The 24,590-nt window shown below is 37.5% G+C and overlaps 1 protein-coding gene and 1 long non-coding RNA gene across 3 annotated transcripts in view; both read left to right on the top strand.

Annotated features, from left to right (window-relative positions):
* Positions 1 to 24,590, top strand: part of COL4A2 (collagen type IV alpha 2 chain) — a 301,862-nt gene that overhangs the window by 88,109 nt on the left and 189,163 nt on the right. For both annotated transcript variants that reach the window (XM_069094108.1, XM_069094110.1), the window contains exon 4: positions 6,779 to 6,859. In XM_069094108.1, the coding sequence (XP_068950209.1) occupies positions 6,779 to 6,859 (81 nt within the window). The remainder of the gene's footprint in view (positions 1 to 6,778; positions 6,860 to 24,590) is intronic.
* Positions 6,870 to 23,506, top strand: LOC138165780 (uncharacterized). Its single transcript, XR_011169453.1, has 2 exons — positions 6,870 to 23,060; positions 23,258 to 23,506. It is a non-coding gene; the product is annotated as an uncharacterized lncRNA (long non-coding RNA).

Here is a 24,590-nt window from a genome sequence, read left to right as displayed (position 1 = left end):
ATGTGTTGGCAAGTTTAAGTGCTCTGTTTAAAAGACAGTAGAAAGTTCAAGGTCTGAAGGAAGCTAGCAGATACGGTGGGTCATCACCATGGAAAAGCAGAAATGTTAGCGGGAGATTGGAAAATATATCTTAAATAATACAAAAAGACCAACAGGTAGCCCTGTTCTTTGCTCCATCAGTAAAAAGTTAGGAAAATTGTTGAAGAGAGAGATGGTCAGCAATTTCTTTAACAGTATTCTCTCATCACCATTCTCCAGGATGCCAATTACCAGCTAGGCCATAAAAGTTTCTTAAAGGGAACTCTTTGCCAATGATTGTGTGATTAGATGAGCCACTCCCACTGGCAGACCAGAGGAATTATTTTACCACATGATCACTGTGTGTTTATCAAGCTTGAAAATCATTTAAGCTGCAACCCAAGTAATGCCTATTCCTCTCAGCAGTCCTTGCCTTTACCCCTGGGTAACTTGACCTATGTATTTGTGTGTTCCTAGGCAGGGCAAAATTTCTCTGGTTGAACACTTGTTATGAAAAGGGAAAAGCCAGGAATGTTAGGATTTTCTCACATTTGTTATTGCACATCACTAATTTCATGTTTTTTCCTATGCTCACCATAATGTATATAGATGAAACCCTACAATTTAAATTGAACAGAGAATGATACAGTTTCCCAAACAAGTGCCTTCTAGGAGATGAGTGGGAAATACCATTCTTATCTCTATGTAATGACAAGATGGAGGATGTCTAGAAAACTGAATAAAATCAGTTTGTTCAGTTCCTTAAGCGGCTGTAGAATCATAAGATGCTGAAGGGACCGTAAAGGTCAGTCCAACTCCACACCCAAGTATAAACCCCATCTACACAAGACTGACAAGGAATCATCCATTCTTTATTTGACAGCTGTGTTTATCCACTGAAATTTGGTTCAGTACAAAAGAAGACAAATGTGTTCTTCGTTTTCAGAAGGTGATTAATGCTCACATTGGTGAGAGGTCTTGAGGGCAATATCAATCCACTTGTAGCCCTGTCCTCTTACTTCCCCGTTTAGTGTTTGTTCTGTGACACCACATAGGTAGCACATGCTATCTCAGCAGAGGAAGGATTATAAGACCTTACCGCAAGCTCATTCTTTAGAGAAAAGACCAGATTCAGAAGAAGTTATGGATTACTTGTTGACTCACTCCTAGAGGAATCCAAAATGGACCTATCAAAAAATCCTAAGAATCTTTCATTTCAACTGCTGCTTTGTTATGGATAGAGGCATGGGCCTGGCTTTCTTAAAGGCTTAGAGCAGGATCCCATTATCAGACTGTGGTTGGTTTTTGTTGCTGTCCGGACTCTAGTCTAGTTAGATGCAGATGTGGAGAGAATAATCACCCAAAGGTTGCCCAAGTGATGAATTTTTCAGTGATAGCAGCTCATGAAGTATTGGAGGTATTGCAATATGCGTCAATAGAGTATGGACATCAGTGAAATCACTTGTACAAGGTATTCAAGAATAAAATAGCTTGCAATCATACCACAGCACATTATTTGTAAAATAGTGGTATTTCTTAACACCCTGTTAATGTTTTACCCTTGTACCTGGGAAATTCACTTGTTTCTTTTCAAAGACTGATAAATAACTTATTAAGTCAACTAGAGTTATTTGCCACAGAATATGTAGATAACATATTTGGAATGGTCTACCTTGGGAGGTAGGAGGTTCTCCCTCACTAGAGTCTTCAAGAAAAGGTCAAAGGACCACTTGTGTGGGGAGTTTTAGAGAGGGCGTTTGATCTGGGTAGGTCTCAGGCTCCTAGCTCTGTGATTCCGCAATTTAGATGGAATGTTGAATACTTAGGCTATCTTGTGTGTGCATTGATGTTAAACATAGTCCTTAATGCAGCTGTGCTTAAAGTGAAAAATTCCTAGTTAGACTCCCAGAAGGTAAACATTTGGTATACAATCTATAAAATGGTTAAGTACAGGGAAGAGGAAGCCGGGAATAAATAAGGCTTTTGGGAAAAGATTGAAACTGTCATAAAATGACAAATTTGTATAAACAAGAACCAAATCAGATCAAATAGCAGTATATTGCTAGGTTTGTTCTGCATTTTGGAATTAAAGCCATCCCCATTTGAAAAGCCTTGGGCTTTCCAAAATTTTTCATGAGAACATTTGATATATCAGATCCTGGAGTAGATGCAATGTTATTATAAGAAAAGGAAAATAAAAAACATCCTGTGAGGTATCTAAGCAGAAAACTGTTAGCAAAGGAAAGGAATTTGTCATCTCTGCAAAAATTTTGAACTATTATTTGGACCTTAGATAAACTAAGGCCATATGTTTTTGGCCCAAAGTTTATTGGCCATCAAGCAGTAGTGTAGATAGAAACAATACAAAACACAAATTGTTGTGGAGACTACAGGACTTCCAGACATTCAGCATATGCCTGGGAGTGAAACTATCCTGGCATACACACTATCATGAAAACCAGACAGAAGATCTTAACCATGGAACCCATGAGAGGCAATGTGGTGTAATGGAAGGAGAACTGGGTTTGAAATGAAAAGATCTGAGTTTGAGCCACACTACAGGCATGTCTCAACCCCTTGAGCCTCAATTTCCTTGTCTGTAAATATGGGATCATAATTGTGCTGGGGTTATTGTGCAATTTGTAAACCATAAAGTGTCCTATAAATATGAGTAATTAGTTGAACACGGTGTCAGTGAATATCTTTAAAAGACTCTGGAGGAAAGAAGACAGAATAGTGAAGATTTGAATACATGCAACCACTTCTCCGGATTCATGGTTTGAACTAATCAGGATCTACTTGCAATCATAATAATACTCATAGCACCTATGCCATAGGATTACTTTGAGGATCATTCATTTATTCATTCATTCAATGAACATGTATTATTCTAGCCAGTGTGTTAAGCACTGGGGACATACAAAAAAGACAGGACATTCCCTGCCCTCAAGGAGTTTATAATCTAATAGGAACCAACATGCAGACAAATATATACAAAGCAAGCTATGTAGAGAATAAATAGGAAATCATTAAAAGAGGGAAAGTACTGGCATTAAGAAGGGTTAGGGAAAGTTTCCTGTAGAATGTGGGATTTTAGTGGGGACTTGAAGCCTGGGAGGTCAATACACACTGATATTATACATGTTGTTCCTGAAGACAGTGCCATTTTAAGCTTTAATAGCTAACAAGGTATCATTATTTCCATTATTAGTGATCATTAAGTCTTTGGTAGGCACCATGTATAACTGTTAGTTTTTATTCATGATCCTGTTAACTTCCTGGCTTCTCAGTTGCTCCCCGACCTCAGCTCCTAGGACCACCCCCTCCGCAGTACCTCAGTCACCCACAGGAATTCAGTGTTACCATACTTGACCACCTCATTACGGAACTCTGAAATCCCCCAGTCTTATAACAGGTTTCTGTCCTTCTAGCTCTCCTCATGAATCATGCCTCCTGAGCTGGCTCCTTGTCCTCATTTCCCAGCATCATTTAGTAATGCCTCGTAGGCTCGTAAAGTCAGACATAGAGCTGGAGGAGACTTAGAGATCACGGAATCCAGTCAGCAAAACTCAGAAAGCTTGGGGGACTTGACTTACTCCAGAGTCACACAGCCCAAGTCTTCCTGTCTCTGAGGCCTATTATCATACCTCAGGGAGCTTCTCATTGATCCTGGCTCCTGGACAAATTGACATATGCATTTATGTGTTCCTAGAGAGGACAGAATACTTCTGTTGAAGTCTGTATTCATTGGTAGTTAAGAGAAGAACCCAGGATTTAAGTTAGAGGATTACCATTCCTGCTACTTTATTGAAATACTCTCCCCAAGGTCACCAGGGACCATTTAATTGCCAAATCTATTGGCCTTTTCTCACTCTTTATCTTACTTGACCTTCCTGAAGTATTTGCAGCTATTGACAGCCTTGGCTTTTATGGCAGAGGCTTACCTGTTTGACCTTTCTTCATTCTCTTTTGCTCTACATTCCTTAAGTTTAAGTGTCCCCCAAAGGCACTATCATTAACTGTCCCCCCTCTTTTTCTTCATCTTATTGCTTGGCAGTCTCATCACCTCCCTTGACTTCAGTGATCACCCCTGAGTAGATTACTTGGAAATAACATGGTAGAGCCCTAAAAGGGTTTAAATCCTTTATTAGGAGTGGCTAGGTGGTGCAGTGAATAGAGCACTGGCCCTGGAGTCAAGAGGACGTGAGTTCAAATCTGGCCTCATATACTTAACACAAAAACTAGCCATGTGACCTTGGGCAAGTCACTTAACCCCAATTGCCCTCCAAAACGCTAAATAAATAAATAAATCCTTTCGCAGATTCTTAGTAACTTTGTGATCTAGAACAGATTCCTTCAAGCTCTTGGGGCCTCAGTTTCCTCCTTTATAAAATGAGAGTAGGACGAGATAATCTCTAAGTTGCCTTTTAGTTCTAAATCTATGATCCTATAGTAATTTTGGGGGGGCTTTTTTTGGAGGGGGGAAGGTAGGGCAATTGGTGTTAAGTGACTTGCCCAAGGTCACACGGCTAGTTTTTGTGTGTGTTTTGTGTCTGAGGCTGGATTGAACTCAGGTCCTCCTGACTCCAGGGCCAGTGCTCTATTCACTACACCGCCTGCTAGCCACTCTTGCCTATAATAATTTCTAATTGGGCAGCTAAGTGGTACAGTGGATAGAGCACTGGCCCTGGAGTCTGGAGGACCCAAGTCCAAATACTGCTTCAGACACTAGCCATGTGACCGTGGACAAGTCACTTAAGCCTATTGGCCTCAGTTTGAGCTAAAGGAAAAAAAAAAAAGACAAATGACTCTAGTATCTTCACCAAGAAAACACCAGATGGGGTCGCAGAAAGTCAGACATGATTGAAATGACTGAAAACAATATCATTTCTAAGCTTGCACATTTAGATCTAATATCTCCCCTGAGTTCCAGTGCCAGATTTCTAATTCCCTGCTAGTTATCTATTTGGATATTCAGTTGGCACATCAAACTCTAAATACCCAGATATGAACTCATTCTTTCCTGAAGATCTTCTCTTCTTGGCTTCTTTACTTCTTTGGATGACGCTACCATTTCTGAGTCACTCAGACTTGAAACCTCAATGTACTATTTGAGTCTTCATTGTCTCATATGTTGAGTTGCCAAGTCCTATTGCTTGTACCTGGTAATAGCTACCATATCAGCATTCCACCCCTCCTTCATCCTGCTGCCATTGTAATAGCTTCCCAATTGGTCCTCTGGCCTCCAGTCTTTCTTCTGTGCAATCTGTCTTTCATGATGCCCCCAAATTATTGCTTTAAATCTCAGATCTGATCATGTTATCCCTATAACTCAAAATAATGAGGATAAAATATAACTTCCTTACCATAGCATTTAGGGCTCCTCAGTCTGACAATAACTTATCTATTTAGCTTTATTTGATTTGATTTTATCCTGTCTTTTCCTATCATTGAACATTTGGGCAGGCATTTCCTGTGCCTGAAATGTATTCCCCTTACCTTCCTCCCTGGTTTTAACTTTTGAAGTCTTCATCTCACTAAACTCCTATGGGCCTCGGTTTCCTCATCTGTAAAATTGAGGAGTGAAGTAAACTCACTGATGCTTCAAGTCCCTTCTAACTCCAGATCTACAATTCTGAGCTCCTCCTCTACAACCTAATTTGAATTCCTCCATGAAACTAAATGCTGATTCCTTACCAACCTTTCCTTTCTCTCCTCCATAATTCTTTCTCTGTGCCTCTTCTTTACCTTAACATACCTTATAGCATTCTTATCTGTGTAAATATCGTATTCCTCTTATTTGATATTAAGCTTCTCAAAGGCAGAGACTATGTCATTTTTATTTTTATACTTCCAGTATTGAGCACAGGAAGGTAACATAATATGTATTTATTTAATTTAATAATTTTGTAATTTTCTTTGTTCCATATATAATTTTCCTGAAGTGTAATAGCATCTATGAATAGTTACATAGTTCTAAAATTCATTTTTGATGAAACAGTCTTATGAAGTCCTAATGAAATGGTCAGACCAAGCTTTTCAATTAATAACAATCTATCAAAGAGTTTGAGAAAGCTATTAGTAGTTTTTATAATCTTGCACTTTTATCCTGCTAAATTTTCTGAAATAAAAAATTGTCTCACTCTAAAGTTTAATAGTAATATAACAAATACTGCAAAGATTTATTAAGCATCTAGTATATGCAGAGCATTGTCTTAGGTCCTAGTGAATATACAGAGTCAATTAATTTTAGAAAGAAAAAGGGTAAACTTCATGGAAGAAGGAGTTGGGTGACCTTGGTCAAATCACTTAACCTCTGTTTGCCTCAGTTTCCTCAGCTGTAAAATGGGGATGATAATAGCAGCTACCTCCCAGGGTTGTTGAGAGGATCAAATGAGAGAATATCTGTAAAGCATTTAACACTGGTGCTTGACACATAGTAGGCACTTAAATGCTTTTTTTCATTCCTTCCTTCATTAAGTTTGAAGCTCCTCAAGATCACTGACTGTAGTGCTATTATAAAAGCTCTGTAACCAGATCCCTCTCCCATTTCCAGTATTGTACATAAAATATAACATGTATAGAGTACGGGTCCAGTGTGCCCCACCCGCCCCATCTACACTTAAAGTACATCTGTTACAGTAGGTGCTTAATAAATGCAGCTTTTTTCTTCAGATGACCTTTGAAACGAATTCTACTTCTACTGTGAGTTGTAGTTGAAATTATTTAACCATTTTCTTTTCTCCTTTTATCTTCTCAGGGTGTGAAAAAGTATGATGTGCCCTGTGGGGGAAGGGACTGCAGCGGAGGGTGTCAGTGCTATCCTGAGAAAGGAGCCCGGGTAAATACAAATCCTCTTCCTTGTTTGAAAATACAAGCTAGGAATTGATTGAGGCTATCCTAAAGGACTTTTAAAGCAAAAATTCTGTTATTGTTTACCTGATTGTCTCAAACTCTTATTATACTTCCATGACATTCAAACTTTTGAATGATTTCTTTTTCCCTAAGATATTTAAGAGAGAGAAATATTCCTGAAAATAAGAGCAAACAGCAGTATACTCTTCAAAATAAATTTATTTTACACCAATTGAGAGATATGAAATTAAGACCATGAATGTAGTTTCATGTATTGCACTTTTTTCTCTGTTTATTATCCTGTATATACATATATATGTATATCAAAAGAGTTTATTGTAAATGTTGCATTTATAGCAATAATATTTACAGATTTTAAAATAATGAATAACCCAAAATCAAGACATCCTGAATTGTACTTAACATAGACTATCTATACTTATAGAGAGCAACATGACGGTACATTTGTTTTAAGGACCAAGATTCATTGAATAATAGAGTTGAATGTCATTACTGAATTCTCTCCTTTTTATTTATTTCATTTCAAAGGCCATTATCCCAGATTTATATATTACTAACCCAAAGTTAGTATGTTTAAAATGAAGGACACTATACTTTTTAACGATGAGAAAAAAAAAACTTTACATTTAAAATATTGTCTCAGATCCTTTAGATGGTTTGTATTATTAGAAAATGTCTGACCTTTCACACACAGGGAATTTTTTTTGATAATCTGTACTCTCTCCTTTAAATAAAAAGTTCTGTTTTACCTATTTTCCTGCCCTTGAGAGACACAGATGACTTAAGAGATGGTTACTGAGATTGTTTATCTAAATATCCAGCTAGAAAAATAATTTCCTGAGTGGCTGTTGAGATGAAAAATTGATAGCACAATAGAAAAAAAGCCTGGCAAAAGGATAACTTACCTAATTGAAGAAAATTAAATTGTAAGCTCCCTGCGGACAGAGTCTTTATATTATATTTTACTTTGTATATCCCTTAGTAAGTAACACAATACTTTAAGTGTGGCACATAGTCCATGCCTGTTTGCTTGTTGAATTTGCAGATATTTCAGTCTTTACTATATCTCTTGCCTCATATCATCTGGTCTGGATAAATCAATTCTTTACAGATCATCCAAGGTTGGAGGGAAAAGATAATCACTGATCATAAAACTGAAAATGTTAAGCTGATCAGTTCTGTCATTTGGACACTTGTTATCTCTTTATACACATTTTCAGATACTAATGTCTTTTTAAGTTCTCATTACTTAAAAGGAGTGATCGAAGATAGTAAGAACAAATAAAGGCAAATCCGTCAATTTGCTAGTGATTTAGAAACATTTGAGTTAATCTGATAAACACAAACCACCAGTCGGATAACACAAGCCTCAACATGGTTTTCCTCTTTTCCATTGGGGTTGGAGGAGGGAAAAGTTGTGGGGGGGGGAGAAGAACGTGAAGGAGGTCAGAGGGAAATGGGAATATTTCTAGCTAAGCTGTTATTTGTGAATTGAGTAATCAAAAAAAAAAGGAATGGGGCTTTGGGGAATAAAATGTTGATTTAAAATATCCAGGCTTTCTCCGTCCCCTGTAATACAGACAACTAAAAGTTGGCACTATGGACAGAAAATATTGCTGTCTTTTACTGAGACCAACTGGACTTAATTTGTTAGGGATTTTTTTTCCCCCTCTAGCTTATTTTTCTGTGTTTCATTTGTTTTCTCTAATGCTGTCAGGGCTTTTTGCCTTTGAGTCATATGCTGCCTCTTAGGAATCATATGCTCTTCTCCTCCTTCATTTGGAACATGCCGCTGTTCTCAGAGACAACTGGGAATTCCTTCCAGGAGTGACCTATTTCTTGCTTGGAAAATAAATTTGAGTAAACATAAGGTCCCCCAGCTTATTTTCTCCCACTCCAATTCAATAAACATGTATTAAACCCTTACCAAATGCAAATGTGCTTCATGATGCACGATGCTAGGTGCTCAAGATGGCAAAGATGAAAATCAAGCCCTGAATTCAGCTTATCTGACACATTACCACCCATTAGAAAGAACTGTATGTATTGGTTTAGATAGCAGGTCAGCTCTTGTGTCAGTTACCTGGTAGAGAAGAAAAAAATATGGAGCGCCGATATTTGGTAGAATTTCTACTTATCATTTTAGAAGCATTGAATGTAAATCAAATGAGTCTTTTGAACACTAGTTAACACTGAAGAAGGTTTCTACCTCTGTGTTACCAAAAACTTAGAGACCAACCATATGTAGTGTTTCAGGAGTATTTAAACATAATTCATCAACATTTAATATTCAGTATTTGAATGGATCCAAGATTTCATCAGGCCCATCCAAACTGTCTTATTTTGTTCCATTCTTATGATGAATTTTAAAATTATACTGTAATATTTGATCAAATTAAATCGCTTGACAATAACATAATATTTTAATATGTATACACTCTGGCCTACATCATTCTTTTTAGAGGTCAGTTCCATCCTTTACAGTACTTTAGATAATACCAAAGAAACCTCAATGTAATGTTACCAATTCCATTTTAATTTGAAAATTTTAAAGCAACTCATTAACATTTTCTGCAATATCTTGACTGTGATTTGATTCCATTAAACTAACATTTTAAAATGCCTACCTTATGCAAGTTTCTGGAGATACAAAAACAAAAAAGCAAAGAATCCCTGCCTTCAAGCAGCTTATGGTATCTTCATTATTATAGGTTTTCATTCTTGAATTATGTCTATTATAACAGAAAATGTCAATGTACAATTATAGAGTCAGATACCTGGGAAGAAAATTAAGTAGGTACAATCTCATAAATGTACATGGTATTCTTATAATTTAATCACTACTTTAGACTTGTTTTGGGTAACCATATAAAAACTTGTGTTTTTATTCAATATTAAACCTAATACATTAATGTATATTAAGCCTGTCTGTACAGTGCTAAATCAAAGATAATAGCACAACTATTCTAGTTGTTGCTTTAAATAGAAAACATAAGTAATTTAGGTAATGCAAAATCTACCACTGCCAGGAAGGAAGGAAGAAAGGATAGAAGGATGGAAGGAAGGAAGGGAGGGAAGGAGGCAGGGAGGAAGGAAGGAAGGAAAGAAGGAAGGAAGGAAGGAAGGAAAGAAGGAAGGAAGGAAGGAAGGACGGAGGAATGCCATTTGTGGTCTTATATATCTGTATTAATTAGATCAACTGATCTGACAAATGCACACAATTAGTACTCTCTGTAGTAAAGAGACCACTATCAAAGCTGGAGGTGGAGATTGGACTATAGAAATAATAGAATTAGACCATATGAATCTAACCATTTGACAATCCTGATAATTGGTGTGCTTTACTCCATAATGTATTCAGACAGAACTGGTATGGTTCATGTGTCCCCAGTTACATTGCATTTAAATTAAATTGGATTGTATGGATAGGTAGTTGGCACAGTGATAGAGTGCTGGGCCTAGAGTCAGGAAAACTCGTCTTCCTGAATTCCAATCTGGCCACAGACTCTTACTGACTGTGTGACACTGAACTCTGTTTGCCTTAGTTCCTCTTCTGTCAAATGAGCCAGAGAAGGAAATGGCAAACCACTACAGTATCTTTGCCAAGAAAACCCCAAATGAGGTCACGAAGAGTTGGACATGACTGAACAACAAAGAGAGATTAGAGTAGATTAGATTTGGCATTTATTAAATTTTGCTATATGCAAAGCATTGTGCTAAGAGCTGGAAATACAAATAGAAGGAAAAAGAAAGACAGTCAGTGCCCTCAGGGAGCTTAGATTGTCATGGGGGAAGAGGGTGCCTAGAAGAGAGATGGAAAGTGAGGAGAAGGCGGAGGAAAAGGTGCTCCCTGAGCACAGTGAAGAAAGAACCTGGAAAATCAGGAGTTGAGCTAGGTTAGAGGTGAACATAGTTGGCATCAACCTTCTCATACTCGATATATATACATATATGTATATCGAGTATGAGAAGGCTGATGGAGCAAAAGCAGAAAATTAGTCTGGGGAAGCCAGGGGCAGGGTTACAAGTGACCTTATGAACTTGGTGCTGACTTGGTTTCATTGCCATATGGTACATAGCCACAAAAATGTCCCCTCTGTGTACCATCACAACTTTATCTGACAGAATGTCTTTTTTTCAGGTTTTAGTGATCAATCCTTAGTTTGAGGTCACAGATGTAGCTTCAGGAACAATCTTAACCCAGTTGCCATTCAAAAAGATTTATGGGGGATAGGTGGAAATCATGTTCATGATTTAATAAGACAAGTACCTGGGAGTCAAAAATAGCTAGCTCCGGGGCAGCCAGGTAGCACAGCGAGTAAGAGCACCGGCCCTAGTGTCGGGATGACCTGGGATCGAATCCAGGCTCAGACACCTAGCACCCACCCAGAAACACCTGGCTGTGTAACCTTGAGCAAATTACTTAACCCCAATTGCTTTAAAAAAAAATAGCTAGCTCTATCACCCATTTGTCCAACTGTTTCCACCAATGGAGAGTCATTCCTTTGGGTTCTTCTCCCATTCATCTTTGTTTAATTTTCTCCACCCTCTCCCCACCCCCCCCCTTCTAGCAGGGACAACCCATTGAAGTCATTAGTATGATAAAGGCATTGGTAAAGTACAAGGTATTAAAGACATATCAAAGGCTATCCTTCTGACTGGAATGTCTCCAGAATGCTAGTGAAAGGGAAAGGACAAAATGCAAACCTTCTCTCTACTTCACAATTTATCTTAGGGCTGGCCCTTTATATATTTAGAACTATTCAGTTTTAGGAGAAACTGCATGCTTTGTAGAGAAGGTGATGAAATTGAAGTTTTCACCTGCCTGGGTGCTATGAACCTCATAGGCACATGGTAAATATTTGTTAGTTGACTGGCTTGCTGTCTGAAACATTAATTCAGCCAGAATTGTGATCTGTAGCATGAAGACATATTCCTGCTCTACATTTGAATTCTTACTTAAAAAAAAAAAATAATGCAATGTATAAAAATAGCAGTTGGCCGAATTCTGCTATTCCAAAAGATGTGTGCAGAGTCTGTTCTTTCCCACACATTTCCCTGGAGTCATTTGCTATATATTTTCCCCACAATGCTACTGTAGCAGAGACTGAAATGCCTGGCTACAGACCTCTTGGCTAGGGAGGGGTTTCTAATCCCTGAACACTTTGCTAAATCAGCCATATATGGTAAGGAGTACATTTTTCCCTTGCTGTGGTGACAGCCAGAATCAGAATGTGTATGTTACTAGATAAACTTTTTGGCCCCTATGAAAATTCACAAGTGTTATACGAACTCCGATTTCCAAATGGAGCCTCATGTTTCCAAGTGAAATTGTTGTTCAGTTGTTTCAGTTGTGTCCAATTCTTTATGACTCCGTTTGGAGTTTCTTGGCAAAGATGCTGGAGTGATTTGCCATTTCCTTCTCCAGCTCATTTTACAGATGAGGAAACTGAGACAAACAGGGTTAAATGTCTTACCCAGGTCACACACCTGATAAGTCTCTGAGGCCAGATTTGAACTCACAAAAATGAGTCTTCTTGACTCCAGACCCAGCACTTTATCCATTGTGCCACATAGCTGCCCTTCCAAATGAATGGGGTTTGTTCAAAAGTCACTGGCATTTTCCCCCCTTTATAGAGTGTAGCATGTATTGTTTTTCATAGGGATAATCAAAGCTAATGGCTACTCCACATACACTGATGCCCAACAGGTAGTGTGACTAAGGTATGTCCAAGACAAAGTTGTGACTACTCTTGTGGAAGTAGTTAGTATGATTCCACAGCTGGTACAGATTTTTGCCAGTTTTGACAAAGGATAATAAAGGACCTATGTTTTGTTTTGTTTTTTAAAGCAAAGTTTATTAAAGATTCACATTAATGGGTGGACTCTCTTTTTTTTGCCATTTTTTTGGAGGGCAGTTGGGGTTAAGTGACTTGCCCAAGGTCACATGGCTAGTTTTTGTGTCAAAGTGTCTGAGGCCAGATTTGAATTTAGGTCCTCCTGACTCCAGGGCCAGTGCTCTATTCACTGAACCACCAAGCCACACCACCACCACAACCCATGTTTTTGATGGTCTTCTCCTTTTGCCAAAATTTAAGGGAAAAAAAAAAAGAGACTGGGTGAAGGATAAAGAAGGACTCTGTATCCCAAAATTCTGGTTATTAAAACCCTTCTAGGTATGTACAAAGGTTAACTAACCTATTGGTTGAGTTCTAGCTCCTTCACACCCATCTCTCCAGTATCTCTGATTTATATTTTAAGAATTTAAGATTTTCCATTGTATGACGTGAGCTACTATAGTTCAAATCTTCTTTCTAAGTTATACAAAAAGAATTATAAGCTGAAATCTTGATTCATTGACAACATATAGTGCACTTATATTTGTCTGTATTAATGGGTATTAGAATTGGTAGCCAATTCCACACTTAATATTTATTAAGCACTTAATGTTCAATACAATGTGCCCTAAGCACTGAGATACAAATAGAAAAAAAGCAAGACATTCCCTACTCTTAAGGACCTCACATTCTAATATGGAGAGAGAGCATGTATTAAGAAGTTTCAGCTATAAATCAGATGAAAAGACCCCCTTGGTCCCTAAGGGGCAGCAGGAAAGCCGATGATATGTTCTTAGATGTTATTTCCATTGATACAATCTTATCTATTTCTGGTGGTTTACTATTCGAGAGTGCCAATGTGAAGAGCTTTCTTTTCTGGATCTTGGGTTACTGTGGCTGCTGGGGAAGCAGGGATCTACAGAGGCAGTTGCCAATTCACATCTCTAAGAGATGATGGCTGAGGAGGATGGGCTGGAAATCCTCCTGGGAAGTATTTCCTTATTCAGACTGTATAATATCTCAGTGTTTCACCAGTTATGTCAATGAAGCCATGAAATTCTCAAAAGAAAATTAATCTTAGTTCAAACTAGCTGAAACCAGTTTGCTACATAGCAATGTTCAAGGGGCAGGGGAAGGAAGAATAGAGGAAGAGGAAGCCAACAGATTTTGCAAAAATAAGAAACAATTAATAGGATATATCATTCCAAAAAGATTAGAAATCATTGCCCCCCAGAAAAATTTCCAGAAGGAAGACTGCAGTTCATAAAAAAAGAATACTTCACTGCATAGTCAGCCCCTCAGTAATTCATAGAATCTTGAAGTCATTCCAGTTTTCTCACTTTATAAAGAGGTGCTTTGTGTGATTTTTAAGTGACATAAGCTCAGAGAAAGCTTATATGACTTTCCCAAGGTCACACAGTCAATAATTGGCAGAATCTGGACTGGAATCTGATTTTTTCCTTCCCCATCCAGGGTTTCACAAAGATAAGAAAAACTTAGAAACAAAATTAAAAAACAAGAATTCCTTCTCCAGATGGACAGATTTTAGGAAGGTCACTATTGTATGATGGCAAGTTTTGTTTTACTGTTAGATTTATTGTGCAGACAATAGTTTCTCATCACTTTAAGATCCCTCCCTGAAGGTCAAAGGACTAAGCAAACAACTCTTAGAATCCTAACATTCTTCAAATGCAAACTGAGTGAACCCAAGTGAAAACAACCAGACAGAAAAGGAAAAAAAAGAGAAAGAATCCTAAGAGAGGGGAAGCTGAAGCAAGAATCCAGAGTTGCAGGAGAATTCTCCTCTCTGTGACAGAATTGTTCTGGGAGCAGAAGATCATAGATTTAGAGCTGGAAAAGATCTTAAAGGTCATTCTGTCCAACTGTGTCATTTGATCATTGTGGAAACTGAGATCCAAATACAATGATCGACCCATCCGGCATTACACAAATAGCAAAGTGCAGATTTGAAATTCAAACCCAAGCACTGCAAGAAAATACAGCAGTCTTGGGGTGGCTAGGTAGCATAGTGAATAGAGCACCAGCCCTGGAGTCAGGAGGATCTGAGTTCAAATCCAGCCTCAGACACGTAACACTTACTATCTGTGTGACCTTGGGCAAGTCACTTAACCCCAATTTCCCTGCCTTCTCTCCTACAAAAGACAAAAAAAGAAGAAAATACAGCATTCTTCCATCATAGATAGGCTCTGGTATAGAAACTGGACCTATATTTTCATTAATACAGGGAACTTCCAAAGGAAGTTCCTCTCTCAAAGGAACTTCCAAAGTTCCCTCTCCCAAGGTAAGTCAGCATCACCTTCCCTGAGATTTATAATTTTATTGCATTGTCTAGGGCACTGACAAGTTAAATGACCTACCCAGGGTCACACTTATAGTGTCAGTCAGAGATCCTCCTGACTTCAGGCTAGCTCTCTAGCCACTAAACCAAAACCATGCTCTCTCTCTCTCTTTCTCTCTCTCTCTCTCTCTCTCTCTCTCTCTCTCTCTCTCTCTCTCTCTCTCTCAATGACATCTTGCTTTTCCCCAATTACATGTTCAAACAATTTCTAACATTTCTTTTAAAAGTTTTGAGTTTCAAATTCTATCCCTCACTCCTTCCCCCTCCTCCCTTCCTGAGATAGTAAGCAATCCCATATAGTTTGTAGATATCATGCTACCTCTTGATAGTCCAAGGAAAGATAATATAGGGTAAGATAGATCATTAATCCAGCAAGATAGTTGGGAAGTGAGCTATCTTTAGGTAAAATGGTCACTGAAGAGTTTTCAAATGTTCCCACTAGACTTTGTTTTGTTGTTGCTACACACACACACACACACACACACACACACACACACACGATCTCCCTAATGAAGAATTGGTACAGCCAATATCCTTAAGATGCCACCCACTATGTTCAACTAGGAGCTACTATTTATTCTAATATAAAATAAAATTTAGGTAGCAGAACTTTACAAATAAAATAAATCTTCCTATGACTTACCTTGTCATACTACCATAGTAAAGAGATTGAAATCTGTTACTTATATAGCGTGAAAATTTACATTGGCACCCACAAGTGATGTGACCATTTTGCCCAGATAATTTGAAGATTTGAGGGGAAAGGGGGAAAATGAGAAAAAAAGGGAGAAAATTGCAATCTACTCCTTATGCAAGCTCTTGCTACAGACACAAGGGTAATACCATTTGAATCTCTTTCCAAATGAGTTGCTATTTCCAGCCAGTGGGCATTTACTGGCATGTCCATAAAGCAAGCTTTGCAGAAATTATCCCAAAAAAATTTTATTAGCTGTCACAGAGCCCAGAGGGAGTAAAGAGCTATCTCTCTAGAGATACTGACAAATAGGCCAACTTTAATGTTCTCTCAACCCATATCTACATTTCACTCTCACCCACTTTCAAAACCAGGCTATTATTTTTGGTGTGCTTTTGGAACTAGCCAGTCCTGACTTCCTTGATAATGATGGTGCCAGCTGTAGCATTTCAGTGACTTTATTCTTTTCTGGGGGGAAAAATGTGATTTTTAATAGGGTAGCCATTATCTTAAAACCCAATTGTCTGACTTTGAATAAAGAGAATTCTTTATCCATTGTCTGCTTCCCTAAAGTTAAGCTGTGCCTCTTACCCTCCCAAAGTGAGAGTAGAAAAGACCCTTCCCTTAACTTCTACCTCCCTAATCCCTCCGCCAGAAATTTTTGTGAGACAAAAATTATCTCTTCCTATTGATTGCATTAAACAATTTTATATAACCAGATTGATATATATATAGAGAGAGAAACCCTATGAAACAGAATATATTATGGATCCTTTCGTTGTATCAGTCAACATGTAAGCAATAGTTTGCTGGTGAATGTTTAGCGACAATCTTTCTGAAGAAAAAATGTATTCACAAGACACTTTTAAGTTTAATTTACATTATTAATATTTTCTGAATTACTTTCTTAAGTCTAGGCAATCAATAAAACAATAAATCAAGCCCTGAATTGTGGAGTTGCTGATTTCTGAGGTATAAATGTTCACACTGAAGATTTAACAATTAGCTCTGAGCCTGTTTGAGCTGGCTTCAACATAATCCTGCATAAAAGCATGTTCTAAGAGTTGAACTTATCAAAACAATGCTACAAATAGGCTCAGGGGTGGGGAACCTGTGGACTTGAGGCCACATGTGTCTTTCTAGGTCCTTGGGTGTGGCCTTTCGACTGAGTCCAAGTTTTACATAACAAATCCTTTTATTAAGGGGATTTGTTCTATCAAATTTGGAGTCCATCAAAGGGCCATACTTGAGGACCTAAAGGGCTACATATGGCCTCAAGGCGGCAGGTTTTGTACCCCTGTGCCAGTAGGAAGAAGGTTAAAGGAGTAATAATTTTATGACAATTTTAGCATCAGCAAGTAATTTCATATACACCATAATCTTGCCATAAAACTGTTAAATATTGGGGAAGAAGTATGATCTAAAATGAGTATTCCACATCCAAGTGATGGGTCATTTACTAAAACACTGAAAAGGAAAGCATTATGTCAATATCACAGAATGGACTCCAGAGTCAGTATTATAGCAAAGAGCCAATGATAGGGTTTCAAGAGAAAATTCATTTTCATTCTCACAACTTGTAAAGAGAGAATGCATTTAAAAATCTGGAATATGATCATCTTTACCCTATAATTCTGTGCTGTCATATCAGTAAAGTGTCGCATCAAGGAGAAGAAAGCACAACTCCCTTTCTGAGGATTAATTGCAGGGCTCTAGTCTCAGAAGTGATCAGTTTATGCTGAAACCACTAACAACACACATCAGTGTAAGGTCAGCTAAGCAAATATTGGTTAAATGATAAAGTTAACTTGGCATATCATTTCCTGTGGTCTTTTTCCACAAATATATGAACTCTTGACATCTTGGATCTTTTAGGGTCTGAGAAAAAAAAAAGAAGTCTGACACGGGGGGGGGGGGGAAGTACTAGATTTGGAGTCAGAGAACCTAGGAGTTGCTAACTGTAGCCTTGGCCAAGTCATGTAATCTTTCTGAGGCTTAAGTTTTCTCATCTCTCTAGAAGAACTCTGAAACTTCTTCTGTAATCCTATGAGTTCTACTTCTATTATTTTTTCCCAGTCTCAGTGCTCTATTCCAATGAACAAGATAAAGTAGAATTACCCTGAAGAGTGCCCTAGCTTTTTTTAGGGGCAGCCCACACTCTTTTGTTCTGATTGTACTTGCTAATTAAAGATGGCAATCTCAGTGCTTTAAAGCATTAACAATGAATAGTATGTTGGACTGTAATCTTGGAAATATGCCCCAGTTCTTCCTCTCTTACTTTGTCCATTATCTGTATCTTCATCAGCTTTTGAGTAGAGCAGTAATTGTCAAAGGGTAAGCCATGAATTGTACAGAACTTACATATGTAATCAAATGTTTTTATGTAGTGTGCCATGGTTAGTCAAGGCAAAGACCATTACTGTGAGTGAGTAGAGTCATATTGGAAGGGGGTGAGAGGCCAAAAAGACATGAGATGAAAGGTAGAAACATAAGCTAATCATTGTTTTTTGTCTTCTTTCCCTCTTACTTTTTACCTTTGGTCATTCTCTATTTACCTCTCCTTGCAGCAAGAGTCCTAATGAAATTGTATAAAGTTGAGAGTATGTAGAAAGGAAGTGGTACAAGGTGATGGTGAAGACAACAATATCTAATTTTTCTTATAAAAATATCTAAGCTAATGGTTTCTGACCAGCATCCTATTTTAGCAGTGCTCCACCACTAACCTTTTCAAACACAGCAGTTATTTCTCCAAACTGTCTTCAAGGTAATTTTTAGAAAGCGAGGATTAGAACAGGACTGTAATGAAGGTGCTGGGCTTGCAGGAGCTTGGGAACAAATGAAATAATGGTTTTCCTCTAGTAGACGTTGAACAGAAGAGTGGAGGCTATCATAGGACCCTACAATGAATGCCTCTGGTATATAGGCTGGTCAGTAGTGACCAATTCAATAATTATAAGCCACTGATTAAGCTAACTCTAAATGTCTTGAAATGAAAAAAAAATGCTTTAGAAAATTGATATTCCTTTTATCTCCTTGAGGAAATCACATCTATAACTTAATAGCTATCTTTTTTTTAAATAATCACACACCAAAAAATGGTTGCAATATTGAAAAGAATTTGTCTTTGTTATTTCTATATGTTAACTGAAACATCAGTTTTATAAGTCCTGTTTGATTGAACATTTTGACATCTTTGTCATTAAATAATTTGTTTTCCTTTAGGGAAGGAATTCCAATCTTCAAAGTATTTTACTTTGTTTTATGTTCTTCCAATCCATTCTTTGTAAACAATTACAGGATTTTTGAAAGAGCATGGCTCAAACTGATAGTAATCTATTCAAAGCTTTCTAAAAGTTGTGCTAAAATTATAAAGTTTTCTATAAATTTGCATTCAGATATTAGAGAAAATTTATTTCTTACATAAAAATATCTTCTGCTTAAAGCATTTTGGCAATTTGGAGAAATCTCCATTGTATTTATGAAGTTTTAAAACTATATAACATAGACTTCAATTAGGAAATATTTACCCCCAAAAAACCACTTGTAGGTAGTATAGATAAAACAAAACCAGTTTCTTAAAATACATGTTATTCAGTGAGGCTTCTTATAGCCAAAAATGTAGATGTTATTCCAGTAGTGTAAGTTAGCCTAGAAAGAGCTAGGCTTTTTATCTTTGACAAAATAGAGAGAACGTTCTCTTTTTATGTTTATAGATATTCTGTGATTTCAGCTCTTGAAAGGTAATTACTTTGTAAATTGTTGACCTTACTTCAGTAAGAAAAATTAATCATTTTGCAGTCTCGTATTGTTGTCATTATTCATTCACTTCAGTTGTGTTCAACTCTTCATGACCCCATTTGGGGTTTTCTTGGCAAAAATACTGGAATGGTTTATCATTTCCTTCTCCAGCTCATTTTTCTGATGAGGGAACTGAGGCAAACAGGGTTGAGTGACTTGTCCAGGGTCACAGCTAGTAAGTGTCTGAGGCCAGATCTGAAATCAGGAAGATGAATCTTCCTGACTTCAGGTCTAGCATCTATTTATTGTGCTACTTAGCTGATCTGAAAGAAAAATGAGGGAGAGTTCAGTTGTATCTGATTGTTTGTGACCCTCATTTAGGGTTTTCTAAGCAAAGATACTGAGTAGTTTGCTATTTCTTTCTCCAGCTCATTTTACAGATGAGGAAATTGTTGCCAATAGTGTTAAGTGACTTACCCAGGGTTACACAGCTAGTAAGGATCTGATGTATTTGGATTCAGGTCTTGCTGACCCTTAGCCCAACACTGTGCCACCTAGATGCTCCCTTTGCAGTTTCAGGTAATTCAAAATGTTCTCAAGCTATTGACATGCTGAGATTCTGTCTGAATAAGGAAGCATTCTGAACAGTCTAACCAAAAAGATTTCACTTTGGCATATAGAACTACATTTGCAACTGAGCCCAACAACAGTGACCAAAAGTAGTTCAAGTTAGGCTGTTAGGCTGTCTGACTCATCTGGAGCCAGACTACAAAGCAGAGCTTCAAAAGGGCATATGTTCCCTCATTACTTGGAAAGATCAAAATGTCTCTGTTCCTTTCCTTTTCTATCTGGCCTAAAAGCTTAACATCTACAGAGATTAAAATTGAAAGAGGCTTCCCAAGTTACCTGTTTCAGTTCCATGATTTATGGTGGTGACAAGAATATTCCCAATAGCAGAAGCAGGAGTGGTAATATCAGACAGAGATTTAGAAGCATGAAAAAAAAATCTGGAAGAAATGAATTCTAGACAAATAATCACCACGGACCAATAAATACACATCTATGTTGTTGGTATTGATGTTTTCTATTATTTCTTTGCCTTTGTAAAATGCCATGACTGGGATCTAAACCTCAAGTCTGTTTTAAATTTTAAAAATTAAACAGGATGTCAAATGAATTCTGCAGTGAAACTGGTCTGTAAGAACAACAAAGTGCTACCATTTCTTATTACAGTACTGATAGAATTTAACATTGCCCATTAAGACTTCCTTATGAGTACATGAGATTTCAGAAATGGTTGTGGCATAATTAAGCAAAGTATAATAGAGGGGCAGCTGGGTGGAGCAGTGAATAGAGCACCAGCCCTGGAGTCAAGAGGACCTGAGTTCAAATCTAACCTCAGACACTTAACACAAAAACTAGCCATGTGACTTTGGACAAGTCACTTAACCCCAATTGCCCTACCTTCCCCCTCCAAAAAGAGAAAAGGAAAAGAAAGCACAATAGAGATATATCCAGGAGAGTCTTATGTTGGCAACTGTTTGTACAATACACCTATCTATGTTGTAGCTAGTCATCATAGAATCATCAGTTTAAAGCTAGAAGGCACTTTGGAGTACAAATGCTGTCATTTTACATATGAAGAAACTGAGGCCCAAAGAGGTTGAGAGAGAGCTAGTGACAAAAGAAGGATTTGAACCCAGGTCCTCTGCGCACACCAGTGTTCTTTCTACTATAGGATGTGGCAAAGTTGGATCCAAATCCCTGTCCTCTGATTTCAAATCCATTACTTTGTACCCAGTGTACAACAAAAAAATGCAAATGTGCTTTCAAACTGAACTACTACTGAACATCTAGGTATGCTAGAATTAGTATCTCTAAGTGTGATCAAAGAAAGGGCTATGAACTTCTATTGAAGAAATAACGTCTGTGTAAATTTGGAACCAAATTTCCAGGATTCCTTGAGGGTGAAAACTATTAAGAAAAAATAGAAAAATGGGAATACTAAACCATGAAGAGCCAAAACCTAAGATGCAGAAAATCAAACAACTGAAAGGAGACTTCTTTGGGTGCAGTGAAGTGGGATCATTGGCTTGCATGCCTACTCTAACAAAGGCACAATGTGGGGATCAAGCATCCTGATGGACTGGAAAGAGCACTAGACTGGAATTCAGGAGATTTGCATTCTGTTCCCAGGTTCACCTCCAATCAACCATGAGACATTAGGCAAGTCTCCCAATCCCTCTGGTCCTCAGTTTCCTCATCTGTCATATTAGGTGGTTGATGATCTCCAAATGTTAGAGTTCTAAAGAAAGGATAGATTTTAACTGTAGAAGGATAGAAAATGGGCTAATTTTTAAATGAAAACATTGCATTAAAGAAACAATGGGAATGTAATGAGAGTTTTCATCTCAACAAACGGAATTTTTTTTTTTGCTTATCTAGCTCTGGCTGTCCTATGTAGGTCCTATTGGAGTGCTGCTGCAGTTTAGCTTGCACAAGGGCAGTGGAAAGTATAATAGCAATCTAGTACAACATGCATAAATCTTTGATACGTCCTAATAGGCAGGTAGAACCTTGAATTATATTTTTTCAACCAAAATAGAGGATTAAACATATAATTCATATAATCCCAATGTAAAAATCAAGAATAGGAAACCAAGATTTTTACACACTGTGTCCTTGAAGTGAATTTCTCCAAATTTATCTTTTAACACCCGAGTTAAAAAATGATTGCTTTATACATGTGATACTTTGAAATGTCATATAGTCCCAGACTGATGAGTAACTATCTTATAATTAGAGATAGCCAAGGAAAGCAATTCAAAGGCTTTCCATTATGAAGAAATGCCAAATATTACTAAAAATAGACAAAGAAAATATAAATCCTAGGAAAAGATAGCCTACTTTTGTCAATATATGCTCAAATAGATCTACAATGTCAGTAATTCAGGATGGAGATCATAATCTTGTCTACCTAGATTTGACATTGACAGTTTAAAAGTTGCAATCAAAAAGTTAAAAGCAGAAGCTTTCTCTGAGAATTCATGAAATATTGACTTTCATGTGATATAATAGATCAGTGTTAATTTCATAACCTCAATTAAAGGACTTCCAGACAATGGGAAATGTATTATCAAGGAATAAGTACCAAGTTGCTTTCTTTCTAAGAGAACATTTATCTTTCACATTAGCTAGAATGATCTCTCTTCCAATAGAGCATTTTTCATTAGCTTGTTCAAAGGTCAGTATTTTCACTGTTGGCAAGGAGAAAGGGTTGATGCATTCCTCTGATTCAATCACTCCTCCTTTTGAAAACCTTGAGTAGCTTTTCTTTGCCTACCAAATAATGTGTTTAATTAAACTCCTGATAAGCAGCATCAAAGTTTCTCCCAGCTTTCTAATTTAATCTCATATTGTTCACTTTCATATATTTCATCCCAGTAAAATGCGACTGTTATCCATTCTCTATTTAACTCCTTCTCTCAAAGGTTTTCCTCAGGTCTATAAGTTACTTCTCAACTGACTCCAGTTAAAGGTTTACCCTAGGGGTGAGGAACCTGCAGCCTTGAGGCTACATGTGGCCTTCCAGGTCCTTGGGTGCAGCCTTTTGACTGAGTCCAAGTTTTACAGAACAAATCCTTTTATTAAGGGGATTTGTTCTGTGAAGTTTGGATTCAGTCAAAGGGCTGCACTTGAGGACCTAGTGAACCATATGTAGCCTTGAGGCTGCAGGTTCCCCACCCCTGGATTACCCTTTCTTCAAGGCCCAGTGGCGTCAAAGCTATTCTTTCTTCAAGGTACCACATGGTTTATAAAACCTTTCAATGATACTCCTTTATTTTATGTTCCCCAGCTAAAAATTAACTTTTCATACTCAGACTTCTCATATGACTTTTCTTGGATTTCTCTTCACTATCCCTTGCATCACAGTCATTTGTAGTCATATCTTCTCCCATTGATAATAAACTTCTTGAAAGAAAGCCTATATTGCTTCTATATTTGTACCCCCAGCCCCACTATAGTGCCTTGAGCATAGACTTTTTTTAAACGTTGAGTTGGATGGAATGAAATAGCTTTTGAATGATTAAGCTTGGAAACCAACAAGATGGAAATAATGTGGTTAGTCTTTGGTACACAAACATTTGTTAAGTGCCTACTATGTATGAGGGTCTGTGTATTGGTTAGATTTCAATGAGATAATTACAGATGGGTTTCATGCATCACTGGACTGAAAATATAGTATTCAACATGGAATTATGTTGTGGTACTCTTTAATATATAGACCATTCCTCTAGCACAGGGCTCAACAAGCAAAAAGAAAACTAATGAGCTCTGGGCAAAATGGCAAAGTATGTGGGGAATATTTCTTCCTCCCTCACTGAAGTCCTTACCTTACTCCCTTACCCCCAACCTGGGCATCAGATGTCCTTGTAATAGTCCAAAGAGCAAAATTGTGGCATCTCCATCAGACTTGCCTTCACACAAATCATCCCATGCATAAAGATTCTCTCTTCTTCCTCCTGACATCCTTTCCCTCCCATTCCCTCAAAGGGATAATCTCACGAGGATGATAAAACTAAGACTAGACTGAAGTGTTCTTAAACATAGATCATCTTTTTCTAACAGGAGGCATTTGCTTTTTGATAGAGGTGTTTACAATATAAGATAGATCTCTAATTGGTACAGCTGGGTGGGGAAGAAATTGGATTTTCTGAAGAGATGCTTCCCTGACTCCCTGAAAGAACATTTGTGAAGTTTAGCTACTTAATACCCAACTTCTGAAAATCTCTGACCCCTAGTCAGAAATGCTTATCTAACTTTTATTCAAATATAACCTGTGTAAGAAAATTCACTACTTTTTCAAGGCAATTTTTTTTTCTATTTTAGAATCACTCTAATTGTCAGAAATTCCCCCCATGTCTTGAACCAAAATCTATTCTGTAACTTTCAACAATTTTTCCCAGATGTCCTTGGTACTACATGGAATAATTCTAATCTTTCTTCCACATAACAACCTTTTGAAAATTTGAAATAATCACATTCTCCCAAATCTTCCCTTGATATC

The sequence above is a fragment of the Petaurus breviceps genome, unplaced genomic scaffold, assembly GCF_028583685.1.
Source record: "Petaurus breviceps papuanus isolate PSGF00001 unplaced genomic scaffold, PetGlider_PUasm1.0 214, whole genome shotgun sequence".
In the NCBI taxonomy this organism is placed as follows: Eukaryota; Metazoa; Chordata; class Mammalia; order Diprotodontia; family Petauridae; genus Petaurus; species Petaurus breviceps.
This window is presented reverse-complemented; position numbering and strand designations above follow the sequence as displayed.